The sequence below is a fragment of the Camelina sativa genome, chromosome 9 (genome assembly GCF_030686135.1).
Source record: "Camelina sativa cultivar CO46 ecotype springtype chromosome 9, ASM3068613v1".
NCBI lineage: Eukaryota > Viridiplantae > Streptophyta > Magnoliopsida > Brassicales > Brassicaceae > Camelina > Camelina sativa.
This window is the reverse complement of record NC_141888.1, coordinates 17,089,915-17,109,366: the sequence shown is the minus strand read 5'-3', so window position 1 is coordinate 17,109,366 and position 19,452 is coordinate 17,089,915. Positions and strand designations below refer to the sequence as shown.

The 19,452-nt window shown below is 40.4% G+C and overlaps 1 protein-coding gene, 1 long non-coding RNA gene and 1 other non-coding gene across 3 annotated transcripts; 1 reads left to right on the top strand and 2 right to left on the bottom strand.

Annotated features, from left to right (window-relative positions):
* Window positions 1-203: 203 nt before the first annotated feature.
* Window positions 204-3,691, bottom strand: LOC104710856 (uncharacterized). The gene is made up of 2 exons (XR_755103.3): window positions 970-3,691; window positions 204-885 (listed from the first exon to the last, which is right to left on the bottom strand). It is a non-coding gene; the product is annotated as an uncharacterized LOC104710856 (long non-coding RNA).
* A 3,362-nt stretch (window positions 3,692-7,053) lies between these two features.
* LOC147938212 (small nucleolar RNA R71) lies at window positions 7,054-7,160 on the bottom strand. Its single transcript, XR_015567568.1, has one exon. It is a non-coding gene; the product is annotated as a small nucleolar RNA R71 (small nucleolar RNA).
* An 11,561-nt stretch (window positions 7,161-18,721) lies between these two features.
* On the top strand, window positions 18,722-19,255 carry LOC147938211 (uncharacterized). The gene has a single exon (XM_087465529.1). It carries the CDS (start codon window positions 18,722-18,724, stop codon window positions 19,253-19,255), a length of 534 nt encoding a protein of 177 aa, XP_087321655.1.
* The last annotated feature ends 197 nt before the right edge of the window (window positions 19,256-19,452 follow it).

Sequence of the window (19,452 nt, the reverse complement as noted above, 5' to 3'; positions counted from 1 at the left end):
ACAAAGAGACCGAGTCTCACGGATCGTGAAACAGAGTTTTGACTCTATCCAATCTGACCCACTTCTCTTGGAGCTCCATCTTAAGCAAGGCCAAACCATTAAGGCCTAATTTCTCATTCACACAATCCAATTTTATTAAGCCCACTAAGCTTAAATAAATTAAGGTCCAACAGAAATTACAAGAGAGAAATAGAGAAAGAGCAAAGAGAGATCTCCTTCTTTGTTGGACTGTTCTTCTTCTTCTTCTTCGTGTGTGTTTCTCATAGTCTTGCGATCTCCTTCTTTTGTTATTGCCTGATTTGCCTTTTTTGTTTAATCGAATGTGTGCTCTGAAGTTACCCAAACAAGTATTATTCGCCAGATTTCAATCCGAAGAAGATACCTCGCCTCCAGAAACCGAAAAATCAGCAGAAGAAGATTCGATTTATGCTTCCAGTACGTGTTCGATGCAACACATGTGGTAATTACATGTAAATCATTTTCTTATAATTTGTTTTTTTTTTAAGTTGGAATCGGTTATGTTAATTAGATTTTGGTCAGATTATCATTCACTGAAGATCAATGTAGGAATCTTTCTTTTGAATTTTTTTTTTGTTAGACACTGAAATTACGTACACTTCTAAATCCTTGAGTGGATTCAGTTTTGAGCTTTAAGATCTAATTATGGAGAGCTTTTTATATGATGCTTTCTATCAGACCTTTCATGCCTCTAGACATTTTATAACATCAAGGCATTAGTGTCCTTTAAAACTTGTAAACGTACTAAGTTAATTTGGTGTGTGTCCTTTAAAACTTGTAAACATACTAAGTTTGGTGTTTCTCTACCTTTGTCTTGGACATCTCATGGTGTCATTCTTCAGGTTGTCTTTCCCATCTTTTAAAATCCTAAAATAACACAACATTAGCATGACAATGGAACATCACAATCAATCAATAACTTGGATCTTTTTGTTGAAATTTATAACTCACCTGGTACGGGAACCAAACTGTGAAAGTAAACACAACTATTTGAAGGGGCACAACTCTTTGAATGGTTATACCTCTGTACATATGTTTGCTCCAACCCAGTTTGTGAGAGTTTCATCAATTTGATCTAAGCAACATCACCTGCTGTTACCTCTTCACAAAAGATTGTGATATTGTTTAGGTTGTGATACACGCTTTGGCATTACGTATCATAGGATAAAGAGGAAGGATTGAGAAGCTTCTAGTTCTTTTAATTATTATGTTTCCTTTTCTATTTAGAAATTGGTTTTGGAATTTTTACTTTTAGTTAAAAGTTAAGATGTTAAGTCGGTTGTAAAGGGATCTATAAATAGGTCCCTAAAACATCAATAATGAATCTTCCAAACACTTAACCTAATTCTCTAAACAAGGGTTAAAAGGAAGTTAAGCTTTTGAAATCTCTTTTGTTCTCTTTGTTCTAAGCATAAACTACAGGGTGACTACTAGGGCTAAGGCTTTGGCTCATAACAGGTTGACGAAATAGTTTGGAGCATGATGAATGAGAGGATGATCACTTGTGATGATAAAAAGTTTTTCCAAGCTGAAACTGGAACTTCATCTCTGACTTTGTTAGTAACCCATAGCTCAGTAAGTTCTCTGTGTCTTTGATAAAGGAGAGAGATTCTATCTCCCTAGAAACACGATAAAGCTGTTGTAGTCGCATCCAATAGCCTTGCTACAAAAGGAAGTCTAACTGGTATAAACGATTCTGTACGTTGAAAAGTTAATTGACTGCACAAAGACTTCATTGCTTTCAAATTTAGCGAGCCAACCAAAAAGAATTTCCTTGCAGTGATAGCACGGCAAACCTATCCCTATACAGAGTCCAAGTTTCAGCCATGGACATTACATATTGCTGCTTCAAGTGTATAATCCACACAATCATCATCATAATAGCAACCAAAGAGATTGAATCTTAAAACCTTGTATATCATATCTCTTGTGCGTCCAAGGCAGTAGCAGTCATAGATGGACATATGCTCTCTATCGGCTATCCATCCACATACTTGTAAGTTGCAATTTCCAGATTGCAATTTTGTGAGAATCAGTGTAGAACAAAATTAATCCATCACAGGCTGACATACCTCGGATGTGTTCACCAAAATCACACAGTTTGAAGTATAAAGGAGATTGATCGAAGTTCTCTAATATCCATATCTGAGAAGAGTCTCTTGAGTGAAGGAAGGATGAGTATTTTTGACTGTTTTTCATATGGTCGTAGATGAATCTACTTTGGCTTAAGAGAGTTCTCCAGTCTGATACGAGATATGGTATTACGTATCATAGGAGGAAGCCCAAAGCTTCTTGTTAGTCGGTTATTAATACTTCCTTTTATGATTAGATTAAGGTTTTGGTATTTTTACTTTTCTATTTAGCATAAGTCGGTTGTAAGAGCTCTATATAAGGAGATCTAAAGATCAATAAGAAATCATCTTCCAAACAGTTAACCTAATTCTCTAAGCAAGAGACTTGGGTTAAAGGAAGTTAATCTTTCAATCTCTTTGTTCTCTTTTGTTCTTGAGCTATAAACTACGGGTGCTACTACTAGAGCTAAGGCTAAGGCTTTGGCTCATAACAATCTGGTATCAGAGCCAAACGAAACCATGGGAGATAACGAAGCTTTAGCTGCTCAAGTTGCGCAGGTCGTGAAAGCATTGGGGGATTTGACACAAGAGGTAAGAGACATGAAGCGGGATCTATCCAAAGGACAGTCACGATACAACAAGCGGCGATAGCATCGACAGTGGCAAATCAAGAAGAGTTACGTGAGCACACCCTTGCCATGGCAAATACAGTCCACAAGGGCAAATACAGTCCACAAGAAAACAGAGGAGGGTCGTGAAAGTGTGGTTGTTCAACCCAGCAAGAACCAAACAAAAACAGAAGAGGGTCGTGAAGGTGTGGTTGTTCAACCCAGCAAGAAAAACGTGGTGGAAGACCAGTTTACCACCACGCAAGATGAAAAAAAAGAGGGTATAGGGTCAGCCTCTAAGATGAACGCAACCTATGGACATCAACCCTCTTACTCAGGGGGACCTTGGGCACGAGGTTCTGTGGGAAGAGAGCAAGGGCACCGACGAACTGATGGAGGTGGTGACTGGAAGGTACGAGAGATTGGAGAAAGAGCTGAAGGTGTTGGTTCTGATTTCCTTCCTAGTGATCAATCTGAGTTTAGGAAAGGTATGGGAGACAAGTCGGGGTCAGCTGGTTTCACGGTAGTACCTTCCAAAATTGAATTTCCTCCATACGATGGTACCACTAATGCCGTGGAATGATTACAAAAATGTGAAGATTACTTTGAAGATCAGAGAATTTTCAACGACAATGCTAAAGTCAGACAAGCAAGCTTTGTGCTAACCGGTCAAGCCTACCATTGGCATCAAAATTTACGCACTCGTTTTATATCGTATTGGGTGGGCCGAGTTCAAATGTGTCTGCAAGAGTAGGTTTGGCAAGGCAGATTCTGTCAACCCAGTGAGAGAATTATGTAACCTTCGACATATAGGAACAGTAGATGAATACTGCAACCAGTTCGAGGTATGCTTGGGACGACAAACACGTTTGACTGGAGATCAACAGCTTTGGCAGTTCTGTGCGGGATTAACGGACAGTTTGCAGAAAGAGGTCGAGTATCTCCGCCCCGAAACAATCTTTGAAGCTATGGAATATGCAAGGGACAATGAGTATAAGATTGAAGGGGATAGACGGACACGTACGTTTGGCGGACATCTGGCTCCTCCATCACGTTTTGTGACACCAACAACTCGACCTACTACAGGAGCTCGTGGATTTGCTGGGGCTAAAGAGGGAGAGACGCTGGTTCCAAACCAAGAAGGACAAGGACAACTACCGAAAAAGAAAATTTACAAAAAATTAACCAGCTCGGAGATGGCATAAAGAAGAGAAAAAGGACTTTGTTTTAATTGTGACGAAGTGTTTACTTCGGGACACAAATGTCATCCAATTTTGTTCCATATCAAGATGATAGACGATGACGAAGATTCAGGTGATGAGTCTGGGGAGGAGGAGATGGAGGTCTCTCTTCACGCTATGAAAGGCGAGGAAACAGGGAGCACATTTCAAGTGAATGCTAAAATTGCCAATGGATCTGGTTGGACATTATTCGACATGGGTAGCACACATAACTTTATTAAAAGTAGTGTGGCCGAAGATTTGGGAATTCCAATACTTCGACGTCCCGAACGATCAGTCTCCTTAGCTGATGGTGGAAGGTGTCAAGTTGATGGGTTTTGCAAGGGCCTTGCAATGGAGATTGATGTTCATATATTTTACCCTGTTTTCCCTTAGTATATTCACATATTTTGCATCTTTTGCTATCCATTTTAACCATTATTGCTTAGCTTTAGGACTGTTCTTGCATTAGAGTATAGTTGCATTGCATTTGTATCTTTTTCATGCATAAACAGGTGATTTTGGAGCTTAAGGAGCATGGAAGCAATGCTGAAGAGAAGTGAAGCAAACAAGAGGAGAAAGCAAGAGAGTTAAGGCTGAAGAACCAAGGTCCGGAGTCCCACTCGACTGCCCACTCGACCAGACACTCGACCGTGTGCGGAGAGGGACTCGGCCGAGTGGAAGGAGCAGAAGAAAAGCCAACTCGACCGGTCACTCGACCGAGCACCGGGTCGAGTTGGCCGAGCCGCCTAGCTATTTTGTCTTTTAGTATTTTTAGGGCTTCCACTCCTTTTCCTATTTAAAGACCTTGTACCCTACAGCCACCAAGAGTCCAGCTTTTTAGATAGTCAAAAACCTAGTATTTGCCCTTTTGGGAAAGAATTTACTTTTGCATTTTTATTTTCTTAGATCTTGTACCTCCTTGAAGGAGAAAAACAAAGAATTCTTGGATTTTGTTGGTTCCATAACTTTCAAGATATTAAGAATTCGTGTTTGATTCCTTCTTCAATATTGTAGATCTTTGCTTTATCTTTCTATTGATGCAAGTTTCGGTATTTTCTGGGTTTATGACTTTATTGTTCATCATGTGTGATTGTGAGTAGTTTCCTTAGCTCTTAGGGATGGTTTAGGTTGGATGGATGTTGTGGTTATTTGATTTGGTCAAGATTGATTGTTTTAGATCTCTTCTAAGGTAGATATTCTTAATGCTGATCCTATAACCGAGAGGGTAGGGTTTGATCTCAAGTCTCTTAGCATCACACCAATGTCTAAGGAGCATAGATAAGGCTAGATCTAGAGACTATCATTAGGCTTGCTAAGAGATTAGAAGTCTTGTTTGATTTTTGACATATTGCTTAATGCTAGCTTGTATAGGTTCTTTACTTTGTGAGAACAAGTCTAGAAATATATGAGCTTGATTGTTTTTGCCATGAGAGTGGATTAACATGTTCTTGGAGATATTGTCTAGAGATTAGCTCATATTGGTTGAGGTTTGTTGGTCAAGTTAGATAACCACAATATGAAGTCCAACCCATGATTCCATCCCTAAGACCTTCCCTCTTTATTGATTTCCTAGCTTAAATCATGTTGTTTGATCGTTGTTTGATTCGCTTTTGTATTGCTCTGTTTTACTGTCTTTGCTATGTTCTCGCGTTTGTCCAGCTCGACCCTGTACTCGATCTACACTCGATCGAGTGCTTGCTCGAGCTCATCCCCATAATTCTTGTTTATGCTTTGTAGTTGTCCTGTCTTACTTCCTGTTTCATTCTAGTTGCATTTCTGTTGCATTTACTTAGTGTCCTGTTCATTACTTGCCTTGCATTAGTTCAATACTTGCATTTACTATAGTTTCTATTTCTGTTCTTATTGCATCATAGCTTTGATTAGTCTGTTTTCTTTACATTTAGCATCCATTTTAGTAGCTTTTACATTCTGCATTTTACATTTCATCAATAGGTTGTTAGTGACAAACATCCTTCATACTTGGCTTGACTTAGACATTTATGCACATCCTGATTGCTTGCAAACTCTCAGATTGGATTGACACATCTTATACTACAACTTCATAAGGGGAATTGAAACACTCTGCACTCCATTCATTCATCATTCATATCTCATCATACCATTCACCACACACACCACAAACATATGTGTTTCAATTTGGCGCCATTGCCGGGGATCGAACCCGGGTCACCCGCGTGACAGGCGGGAATACTTACCACTATACATTCTGATCATCACTACTTATGTCTCTATTTGCATGTCATCATACATTCATTGCATAAGTAGAACCTAGAAAAAGTATGTGTTTTTCAATTTGGCGTTGTTGCCCATTTGAGAGTGTTTTTGTGACAATTAGGATCAATAGAAGTCTAAGATTAAGTTCGTTTATCCACTTGTTCGCTACTGATATCGTTTCTTCTCCTGCTTGTCTATGATTGAGTTTCAGGTACCAGCTTGACCATCAACTCGACCACCACTCGACCGAGTGAGTGATCGAGTACTCGATCGAGTCAGAAGCCGGATACAAATAGACATCAGTTCCCAGTCGACTCGACCACCCACTCGAGCCTGCGCTCGACCGAGTACCTGTTCGAGTCTGTACTCGCGCCTGTTGATGCAAACAAGGTCCAAGGGTCATCACAATCTTCAGAGACTCCTAGATCACATCAACAGACCACCAATGGACCTAAGACAGCAGAGAACAAAGATCTATCAGGAACAAGAACAACAAGTGCTAATGGAGCAACAAGATCAACAAGCTCCAAGGGCAAGAAACATTGGTGTTGGAGATGCACCAAACACACATAACCAGAGAGCTGGTATTGTGCCTCCTACAGTAGCAAACAACAATTATGAGATCAAGAGTGGATTGATCTCCATGATTCAAGCCAACAAGTTCTATGGGTTGCCAATGGAGGATCCCCTAAACCACCTTGATGAGTTTGATAAGATATGTGGTCTCACCAAGATCAATGGAGTGAGTGAAGATGGCTTTAAGCTAAGGCTGTTCCCCTTCTCACTTGGAGACAAGGCTCACCTCTGGAGAAGACACTTCCAACTGGAGCAATAACCACATGGGATGATTGCAAGAAGGCTTTCTTGGCAAAGTTCTTCTCAAATGCAAGGACTGCTAGATTGAGGAATGAAATTTCTGGGTTTGCTCAAAGAAAAAATGAGAGCTTTTGTGAAGCTTGGGAGAGGTTTAAAGGATTCCAGACTCAGTGTCCTCACCATGGCTTCAGCAATGAGTCCCTACTAAGTACTTTGTATAGAGGAGTGCTTCCCAAGATCAGAATGCTTCTTGATACAGCCTCAAATGGCAACTTCCTCAACAAGAATGTGGAAGAAGGATGGGAATTGATTGAAAATCTTGCTCAGTCAAATGGCAATTACAATGAGGACTATGACAGAACCATAAGGTCCACCTCCACTGACCAAGAGGACAAGTACAAGAAGGATTTGAAGATGGTCAATGAGAAGCTTGACAAGATCCTCCTTAGCCAACAAAAGTTTATTCACTTCATTGGTGAAGAAGAGGTTCAAGTTTAAGAGGGGGAAAGAGAATTTGTTGAGCTCTGTTATATGCAAAACCATGGTGGATTCAAAGGCTACAACCAAGGAGGATGGTTCAAGAACAACAACCTCTCCTATAGAAGCACCAATGTGGCCAATCCACAAGACCAAGTCTATCCACCACAACAGCCTCAACAGCAAAACAACTATGCACCCAAGCAGCAGCATCAAGTGTTCCAGCCCCAATTGTGTCCCCCACCAGGGTTTCAGACTAACCAAGGCCAGGAACAAGACTTAAGATCCATGATGCAACAACTGTTGGTTGGGCAAACCAATGGAAAGATTGAGGCAGCAAACAGATTTGTTGAGCTGAACAGGAGGATAGCAGATATTTACACTGAGCTCCATGCCAAGTTTGACACACTGACTTCCAGGATTGTGACTATGGAGAATCAACTAGCTTATGCCCCAATGCAAGACCACAACAAAGGCAAGGCTATTATTCACTCTATAGAATCTGCTAATGCTATCAATCTACGCAGTGGAAAGGTTCTACCAACAAGACAGGGAGCATTACCAGACATTAAGGACAGTGGTGTTCAAGAAGGGGAGGGTTTTCAACAAGAAGAGACTCAGAATGAAAACACCATTGAACTCGACCCACCACTCGACCACACACTCGATCGAGTGCGTGATCGAGCAGCTTCTCAGGAGAAAATTAAGCCAGTCACTTCTAAAGAAAAAGAAGTCCGGTTCATTCCTCCTCCTTACAAGCCTCCACTACCTTTCCCAAGAAGATTTAAGAAGCAGATGGTGGAAAAATACAAGACATTGTTTGATAAACAAGTTAGAGTAGATTGAGCTTAGGATACCTCTAATAGATGCCTTTGTGATGATTCCTCCTTACCATAAATTTTTGAAAGATGCTGTGATGGAAAGGATCAAAGAAGTTCAAGGGATGGTGATTCTTAGCCATGAGTGTAGTGCCATAATCCAAAAGCAAGTGAATCCTCAAAAGCTAAGAGATCCTGGTTCCTTCACTCTACCTTGCTCTATAGGCCCTTTAACCTTCAACAGATGCCTTTGTGATTTGAAAGCCTTAGTAAGCCTAATGCCTCTATCAGTTGCTAAGCGCCTAGGGTTTACAAGGTATAAGTCATGCAATATATCCCTGATCTTAGCTGATAGGTCAATAAGACTACCACATGGTGTTTTGGAGGATCTACCAGTTAGAGTTAGAGCAGTGGAAGTCCCAACAGACTTTGTAGTCTTGGAAATAGATGAAGAACCAAAAGATCCTTTGATTTTGGGGAGACCTTTTCTAGCTACAGCAGGAGCAATAATTGATGTGAGATAAAGGAAGATTGATCTCAACTTGGGAGAGGATCTCAAAATGACATTGTAAAGGCTATGAAGAAACCAACAATTGGAGGACAAGTCTTTTGGGTTGAAAAGTTGGACAAATTATCAGGAGAATTGATGGAAGAACTAGCAGAACAAGATCACCTTAGGACTGCTTTGACCAAAAGTGGAGAGGAAGGGTTCATCCATAAAGAAACCAAGGCCTATGAGGAGATATTGGATTCCTGTAGAGAGTCAGGCCATCCAGAGGTTTTTGAGGGGTTACCTGCATTAAGTGAAGAAGTCTGGTCAGTTCAAATAGCAAATTCAGTTAGCTCGACCACATACTCGAGCATACACTCGACCGAGCACCAAAACCACTCGACCGAGTGCAATGCCGAGTCTTCCACAGATGACTGGTCTGAATTAAAAGCACCAAAAGTAGAGCTAAAACCTCTCCCATCTGGGCTAAGGTACGTTTTTCTAGGTGAGAACTCTACTTATCCTGTGATAGTAAATGCTAAATTGAGTAAGGAAGAACTTGATTTGCTAGTTGTTGAGCTAAGGAAGTATAGAAAAGCTATTGGTTATACTTTGGATGACATTAAAGGATTATCACCTAATCTTTGCATGCATAGGATCCACCTTGAAAATGAATCCTACTCTAGTATTGAACCTCAAAGAAGGCTTAACCCCAACCTAAAGGAAGTAGTAAAGAAGGAGATTCTTAAATTACTTGGAGCTGGTGTGATCTATCCTATTTCTGATAGTACTTGGGTCTCACCAGTTCATTATGTCCCTAAAAAAGGAGGAATCATTGTAATAAAGAATGATCATGATGAGTTAATTCCCACTAGAACCATAACAAGACATAGAATGTGTATTGATTATAGAAAGCTAAATTCTGCTACTAGGAAAGATCATTTTCCTCTTCCCTTCATTGATCAAATGTTGGAAAGATTAGCTAATCACACCCACTACTGTTTCTTGGATGGATACTCTGGATTTTTCCAAATTCCTATTCATCCTAATGATCAAGAGAAGACAACATTCACATGTCCATATGGTACTTTTGCCTATAGAAGGATGCCACTTGGATTATGTAATGCACCAGCAACTTTTCAAAGATGCATGATGTCTATCTTCTCTTATCTTATTGAGGATGTTGTTGAAGTTTTTATGGATGACTTCTCTGTCTATGGAGATTCCTTTTCTTCTTGTCTTGCTAATCTGTGCAGGGTTTTAAAGAGATGTGAGGAGACAAATCTAGTTTTGAACTGGGAACATTGTCACTTCATGGTTGAAGAAGGGATAGTTCTTGGACACAAGATTTCAGAGAAGGGTATTGAAGTTGACAAAGCAAAGATTGAAGTCATGGATCAACTTCAACCACCAAAAACACTCAAGGACATAAGAAGCTTTCTTGGTCATGCTGGGTTTTATAGAAGATTCATCATGGACTTCTCAAAGATAGCTAGGCCATTGACAAGGTTGCTTTGTAAGGAGACTGAGTTCAATTTTGATGAAGATTGCTTGAAGGCTTTCAAGGAGATCAAGGCTGCTTTGATTTCAGCTCCAATAGTCCAAGCTCCAAACTGGGATCTTCCATTTGAGATTATGTGTGATGCTTCAGACTTTGCAGTAGGAGCAGTTCTAGGACGGAAAAAAAAATAAGAGGCTGCATGTGATTCACTATGCAAGTAGAACCTTGGATGAAACTCAAGGAATATATTCAACAACAGAGAAAGAGCTCATAGCAGTGGTATTTGCCTTTGAAAAATTCAGAAGCTATTTAGTAGGATCCAAGGTAATTGTGTACACTGGTCATGCTGCTTTGAGGCACATCTACTCAAAGAAGGACACAAAACCAAGGTTGTTGAGATGGATTTTGCTTCTCCAAGAGTTTGATATGAAAATAGTTGATAAAAAAGGGATAGAGAATGGAGTAGCTGATCATTTGTCCAGGATGAGGATAGAGGAGGAGATTCCAATCGATGATTCAGTGCCTGAGGAGAAACTGATGCTAGTTGGGACAACTCGGCTCACAACTCGACCCACTACTTGAGCAGGCACTCGACCGAGTATGTTCGGGTACTCGATCGAGCAGGATGATATGGAGGAGTGGATGGCACTTGAAACTGAAGATCTACCTTGGTATGCTGACATAGTCAATTACAAGGTGTGTGAAGAGATCCCAGCAGACATGGACCCTTATAAGAAGAAGAAGCTCCTCAAGGAAATCGATGGATTCTATTGGGATGAACCTTACTTATACAAGAAGGGATCAGATTGACTGTTTAGAAGGTGCATAGCAGAGAATGAAGTTGAAGGAGTGTTAGGAAATTGCCATGGTTCTGCCTATGGAGGCCATTTTGCAACCTTCAAGACAGCCCAGAAAGTCTTACAAGCTGATTTATGGTGGCCTACATTATTCAAGGACACTCATAAGTTCATCACCAAGTGTGATGCTTGCCAAAGAATGGGGAATATCACAAGAAGGAATGAGATGCCTCAAAATCCAATTCTTGAAGTTGAGATATTTGATGTGTGGGGAATTGATTTCATGGGACCTTTTAATCCACCTTCAAATGGGAATGTCTACATACTAGTAGCAGTGGACTATGTCTCCAAGTGGGTGGAAGCCATTGCTAGCCCCACTAATGATCACAAAGTGGTTCTTAAACTCTTCAAGACCATAATCTTCCCAAGGTATGGAATCCCAAGGGCTGTGATAAGTGATGGAGGAACACACTTTATCAACAAGATCTTTGAAGGGATGCTAAGGAAGTATGGAGTTAAGGACTGTATCTACAGCCTATCACCCTCAAACAAGTGGGCAAGTTGAAATGTCAAACAAACAAATCAAAGCCATTCTATCAAGAATAGTAGGAGCAACAAGAAAGGATTGGTCTAGTAAACTTGATGAAACACTTTGGGCCTATAGAACAGCTTTCAAAACACCTATAGGAAGAACCCCATTCCAGCTTGTCTATGGAAAGTCTTGCCACCTCCCAGTTGAAGTTGAGTACAAAGCTCTATGGGCAATCAAGCTTTTAAACTTGGATCTGGAGACAGCACAAGCTAAGAGAAGCCTTGATTTACATGAGCTTGAGGAGATCAGATTGGAAGCTTATGAAAACTCCAAAATTTACAAGAAAAGAACTAAGGCCTTCCATGATAAGAAGATTCTCATCAAGGACCTAAAGGCTGGAGACCAAGCCTTGCTTTACAATTCAAGACTCAAGTTATTCCCTGGGAAGTTGAAAAGTAGATGGGGAGGCCCTTTTGAAATAAAGGAGATCCTACCATTTGAAGCTGTCACACTTCTCAACAAGGATGGTAGTAAGTTCACAGTCAATGGTCAGAGGGTTAAGAAGTATTTGGGAGAAAAGGAAACTCATGAGAAGTGCACAATGCTTCTCAAGGATGCTCCTCAAGCTTGAAAAGCTAGAAGAAGTCAAGCTTAGTGACTCTAAACAAGCTCACTAGGGAGGAAGTCCCTAAGGTATCTCTGTCTATATTGTTTAGGATTTTTAGTATTTTGATTTGTTTTGGTGTCTTCATGGTCAGGGAAGCATGGGAGTCTAAATAGAAGAAGAAAAGGACACTCACAGTCCAGCTCGACCCCCCCCCACTCGAGCACGTACTCGATCGAGTCCCAGTCGGTTGCCATCGTCGAGCTGTCCCAATCACCTTCTCCAAGTCACCAACAAGCCCTCAACTACACATTTGACAGCATGAATGAGGATGTGGACAGCTTCTTCCACAATCCATGAGGTAACACTATCACCTTCCTTGTAAATACCATTGCATTTCATATTTTGTTTTGTTTTAGATCTTGAATCCTCTTACAAATTTCTTTCACACAGAGGACTGTGTGATTTAAGTTTGGGGGAGGGTTTGAGATAGCATTTGACATTGTGTTTTGTTTTCTTATTTCAATTTTGTAGCATAATCATGTTAGCATTTGCATAGCATCTAAGGCATAGAAAAACCCTAAAAATTTGAAATTTTTTTGCAAAAATCTTTATAAAAAAAAGAGTGTTCATGTAGTTTGCATTGCATTTTAGGATCTTGTTTAGCATGTTTCATGTAGGATTGTTTAATATTTGCATTAGGGATCTATGATAAGTTTTGCCTTGTTAGCTTGCTTAATTCACTAAACTAGGATCAATGCCCAAGTTAATAGTACTTTGATGCTAGTTGAGTAGTTAGAAGCATAAGATTGAACCAAACCTTGAATTCCTGCATTGCATTTGGTCTAAATTGAAGCATGTTGTGATTTGATGCCATTTCCTATTTATAAGAACCTAATATTGACTTACAATTATCAATGTGTGCATTGCTTTAAACTCATGAATACCATATACATATTTGAATCATCTTTCTCCTTTTTACCACTCTTGTTGATCCAAGTAGCTGATTAAACTATTAAAATCAGTTTCCCCTACCCATAACCAACCCTTCTTTCACGCCATGTTTATTCTTCTGTGTGTGAGGCCTATTTTTGGGATTGAGCTTGGTAGAAAGTGTTAGGTTTGAACTGACAAGAGTAAAGCCTTGTGTAGTTCTAGTTTGCAATTTTCAAACTAGATAGGACTAGGTGGTTCACTTGTTGGGTTTGGGACTTGGCTGTTTTGAAAAGAAAAGAGGAAAAAGAGAAAGAAAAAGAGTAGAGTCTTTAAGAGGAGAATGTGTTTAAAAAAAATTCTAGTGAAAGGATGGGAAGTAAAAATATATATATATTGAAGATGGTTCTAGTTAAAGAAAAGAAAAGAAAGAAAAGAAGAGTCTAGCAAAATGCTTGTATGTCTTAAGAATAAGAAGAAAAGAGAACCATAGCAAATAAGTAAGAATCTCCCATCCCACTAGAAAGATCAAATAAGAAACATCTCCTAAGACTTGAAAACCAAAAGAGAAAAGGGTGAAAGAGAAGAGAAGAAGTTAAAAGGGTAGCACTAGGATCATTTGGGTTTAGATTGGTAGGATGAATACTTTGGGTGCCTTTGGGTAGACAAGGTTTTGTTCTTGTATGTGTCTAAGTGTTCTTACCTTTAGCATTCTTCTAAAGCTCAATCCATTTTTATGAGAGAACCTTGATATTGATAAGCTTCACTCTAAAGAGAGACCACCATTGTCTCAAAACCTTTATCTCCAAGCCAAATGAGTTTTAAGCATTGCATAGAATTGATTCATGTTCTTGATTAATGAATGTTAAAGGAAATGGTTGATTTGAATGCATGTGGACATCTAAGGCTCAAATCAGTAAAGGTTGTGATAGGCTTGTCTAAAATCTTTAAGTACAGCTCATTCAACTTGCATCATAGTACTAGTAACTTGGACATTGATTCTAGTTGGTCTATTGGCAAGCTTTAGGAGCTGAGATCCCACTTTTAAACCTCACCTTCCTTCTTATGTCTTGATTATTTGCTTGAGGGCAAGCAAAGACTAAGTTTGGGGGTGTTGATGTTCATATATTTTACCCTGTTTTCCCTTAGTATATTCACATATTTTGCTATCCATTTTAACCATTATTGCTTAGCTTTAGGACTGTTCTTGCATTAGAGTATAGTTGCATTGCATTTGCATCTTTTTCATGCATAAACAGGTGATTTTGGAGCTTAAGGAGCATGGAAGCAATGCTGAAGAGAAGTGAAGCAAACAAGAGGAGAAAGCAAGAGAGTTAAGGCTGAAGAACCAAGGTCCGGAGTCCCACTCGACTGTCCACTCGACCAGACACTCGATCGTGTGCGGAGAGAGACTCGACCGAGTGGAAGAAGCAGAAGAAAAGCCAACTCGACCGGTCACTCGACCGAGCACCGGGTCGAGTTGGCCGAGCCGCCTAGCTATTTTGTCTTTTAGTATTTTTAAGGCTTCCACTCCTTTTCCTATTTAAAGACCTTGTACCCTGCAGCCACCAAGAGTCCAGCTTTTTAGATAGTCAAAAACCTAGTACTTGCCCTTTTGGGAAAGAATTTACTTTTGCATTTTTATTTTCTTAGATCTTGTACCTCCTTGAAGGAGAAAAACAAAGAATTCTTGGATTTTGTTGGTTCCATAACTTTCAAGATATTAAGAATTCGTGTTTGATTCCTTCTTCAATATTGTAGTTCTTTGCTTTATCTTTCTATTGATGCAAGTTTCGGTATTTTCTAGGTTTATGACTTTATTGTTCATCATGTGTGATTGTGAGTAGTTTCCTTAGCTCTTAGGGATGGTTTAGGTTGGATGGATGTTGTGGTTATTTGATTTGGTCAAGATTGATTGTTTTAGATCTCTTCTAGGGTAGATATTCTTAATGCTGATCCTATAACCGAGAGGGTAGGGTTTGATCTCAAGCCTCTTAACATCACACCAATGTCTAAGGAGCATAGATGAGGCTAGATCTAGAGACTATCATTAGGCTTGCTAAGAGATTAGAAGTCTTGTTTGATTTTTGACATATTGCTTAATGCTAGCTTGTATAGGTTCTTTACTTTGTGAAAACAAGTCTAGAAATATATGAGCTTGATTGTTTTTGCCATGAGAGTGGATTAACATGTTCTTGGAGATATTGTCTAGAGATTAGCTCATATTGGTTGAGGTTTGTTGGTCAAGTTAGATAACAACAATATGAAGTCCAACCCATGATTCCATCCCTAAGACCTTTCTTGTTTATTTATTTCCTAGCTTAAATCCTGTTGTTTGATCGTTGTTTGATTCGCTTTTGTATTGCTCTGTTTTACTGTCTTTGCTCTGTTCTCGCGTTTGTCCAGCTCGACCCTGTACTCGATCTACACTCGATCGAGTGCTTGCTCGAGCTCATCCCCAGAATTCTTGTTTATGCTTTGTAATTGTCCTGTCTTACTTCCTGTTTCATTCTAGTTGCATTTCTGTTGCATTCACTTAGTGTCATGTTCATTACTTGCCTTGCATTAGTTCAATACTTGCATTTACTATAGTTTCTATTTCTGTTCTTATTGCATCATAGCTTTGATTAGTCTGTTTTCTTTACATTTAGTATCCATCTTAGTAGCTTTTACATTCTGCATTTTACATTTCATCAATAGGTTGTTAGTGACAAACATCCTTCATACTTGGCTTGACTTAGACATTTATGCACATCCTGATTGCTTGCAAACTCTTAGATTGGATTGACACCTCTTATACTACAACTGCATAAGGGGAATTGAAACACCCTGCACTCCATTCATTCATCATTGATATCTCATCATACCATTCACCACACACACCACAAACATATGTGTTTTAGAGATACAGGGACACCAATTCAAGGCAGATTATTTTGCAATACCCCTGGGCGGTTTTGATGTTGTGTTGGGAATCCGTTGGCTCAATGCGCGTGGATGTGTTGTTTGGGATGGACTAGTTCGGACCATTGAGTTTGAACACAATAATAATCTTGTGAAATGGCAAAGGGAAGGTCACCAAAAAGAAAAGAGGGGTAGTTGTCAATGCCATTGCGAATGATAGTGGAACTCTTGAAAACTGGTTTGAGGCGGAGGAAGAGATCTTCACGACTAATGGCTTCTTAGGAAAGAAAGAAGAGCTTACACTACTGTCAAAACTTCTGACCAAGAGCGAGTCATCAAAGGAGCTGGGAGGGTTGCTAGCTGAGTACGGAGACTTGTTTGCAAAACCCTCTAGTCTGCCAACGCAGCGAGATTGTGACCATCGGATTCTTCTTGTTCAAGGAGCAAACCTGATGGCTGTGCGTCCTTACCGGTACCCACACTTGTTAAAAGATGAAATAGAGCGTCAATGTCGGGACATGCTGCGACACGGGGTCATTAGACCTAGTACTTCACCCTTCTCTTCGCCAGTGTTGCTGGTGAAAAAGGCAGATAACTCATGGAGGTTTTGCATTGATTATAGAGATCTTAATAAAGTGACGATCAAAGACATGTTCCCCATCCCGGTGGTCGATGAGCTTCTTGACAAGCTATATGGAGCTTGCTATTACACTAAACTTGATTTAGCTTCTGGATATCATCAAGTTCGCATGTTCGACGCTGACATCAAGAAAAGAGCATTTTGAACACATCATGGGCATTATGAATTTTTGGTTATGCCTTTTGGACTCTCCAATGCACCATCGACATTTCAAAGCCTCATGAATTCGGTATTTCAGGAAGTTCTTCGGAAATTTGTTCTTGTATTTTTTGATGATATACTTGTTTACAGTGCTTCATGGGCTGACCATTTAAGACATGTGAGGTGGGTTTTTGGGCGTTTACGAGAGCACAAGTTATTGCTGAAACATGCGAAGTGCTCGTTTGGACAAAAAGAAGTTGGTTATTTGGGACATGTCATCACAGCAGAGGGAATCAAAATCGATAACGCGAAAATCACCGCTGTCCAAGATTGGCCAACTCCAATGTCAACAAGAGCGGTTCGTGGGTTTTTGGGACTCTCTGGGTACTACCGCAAGTTCATCAGCGGTTATGGCATACTTGCAGCCCCATTGACCAGCTTACTTCGTAGAACTGGTTTTCTTTGGACTAGCAAAGCAGAAGCAGCTTTTCAATCCTTGAAGAAGGCACTATCCGAATCGCCGGTTCTAGCACTATCCGATTTCACTAGGGAGTTTGTAGTGGAGTGTGATGCGTCAGGTAGTGGGATTGGCACGGTTTTACACCAACATGATCACCCGGTAGCATTTTTTAGTCGTAAGTTGGCTGAGAGACATATGAAGCTTGCCGCGTACGAGTGTGAATTGATCGGACTCGCTAAAGTGGTGATTCATTGGCGGCCATACTTGTGGGGATATCATTTCTTAATCCGCACTGACCACTACAGCCTTAAGTTCATTTTGGAGCAACGGTTGTCCACAACACCACAAATACATTGGGTAAGCAAGCTATTGGGGTTTGATTTTCGGGTTGAATTTCGTGCTGGAATGGCTAATAAGGTGGCTGATGCCCTATCCCGACGAGATGAGGAAGAACAAGAGAATGTGTGTGCTATAAGTGCGATCAGCAGTTCAAGTAAAGGGATCCTAGCAAGACTGCGTATAGAGGTGGAAAAAACAGAGGCGCTAGCCAGGCTTCGGGATCAAATTAATCGGGGAGAGACGCCACAGGCTTGGGCGGTGCGTGATGGATTGATTTTTCATAAAGATCGCGCTTACCTTGCGTCTGAATCTGACTTGGTCCTTGAGGTAGTGTCCGGATTCCATAATTTTGGTCATGAAGGTGTTCAAAAAACAATGGATCATATCAGACGAGATTTCTATTGGAAGGGTTGGAAAAAGACGGTACAAGACTTTGTTGGAGATTGTCAGGTTTGCCAGAAAAACAAGTGGGAGATATTGCAGCCTGCAGGATTACTACAGCCGTTGCAAGTCCCAACTCAGGTTTGGTCAGATATTTCTATGGATTTCATTGAGGCTTTACCAAAGGTCAATGGCAAGACGGTCATTCTGGTGGTTGTTGATAGGTTCTCCAAATATGCACATTTCATTGCATTAAGTCATCCCTACACAGTGGGCTCGGTGGCCCAAGCTTTTTTTCGCGATATTGTTCGCCTTCATGGGATTCCAGAAACGATAGTGACAGACCGTGATAAAATATTTCGTAGTCTATTTTGGCGGGAGTTGTTTAAGTTGTTGGGGACAGATCTCTGTTTCACCATTGCTTACCGGCTTCAATCCGATGGGCAAACAGAGATTGTTAACTGGACATTGGAGATGTATCTTCGCTGTCTCACGGGAGACTCTCCGTCAAAATGGCTATCTTGGCTTCCTTGGGTTGAATATTGTTACAACACATCGTTCCACTCAGGTCTCAAGGCAACACCGTTTTAGGTTGTTTATGGTTGAGAACCTCCAAAAATTTTGGACTACACTGCAGGGAGTTCGCGTGTGGACGCTGTTGATGTGGCCTTAGCACAGCGTGATGAGTTTCTCGTACTAGCACGTGAACGGTTGCTAGAGGCTCAACAGCGTATGAAACTCCTGTATGATAAGCATCATAGGCTCCTTGAGTTCAATGTTGGGGATTGGGTGTGGCTACGGATTCAGCCATATCGCCAATTGACAGTATCCAAAGAAGCTTTTACCAAGCTGTCTCCAAAATACTATGGTCCATTTGAAGTCCTTGCTCGCATTGGTTCTGTTTCTTATCAACTGCGGTTACCCAAAGGGACAAAGATTCATGATGTCTTCCATGTTTCATTACTCAAGAAGCACAAGGGAGAATGTCCCACAGCTGCAGCGACCTTACCTCCAGTTCTTCACGGTCGTGTGGTTCCGCCAACACCATTGCGTCTACTAAGGGCAAGAATGAGGGGAGGGATTCGTCAAGTATTGGTACAGTGGACAGAAGATGAGGCTGATGATTCAACATGGGAAGAGGCGGCAAAGTTGTTCGAAGCTTATCGAGAATTGGAGCTTGAGGAGAAGCTCCTAGTCGAGGAGGGAAGTAATGATACGAGATATGGTATTACGTATCATAGGAGGAAGCCCAAAGCTTCTTGTTAGTCGGTTATTAATACTTCCTTTTATGATTAGATTAAGGTTTTGGTATTTTTACTTTTCTATTTAGCATAAGTCGGTTGTAAAAGCTCTATATAAGGAGATCTAAAGATCAATAAGAAATCATCTTCCAAACAATTAACCTAATTCTCTAAGCAAGAGACTTGGGTTAAAGGAAGTTAAGCTTTCAATCTCTTTGTTCT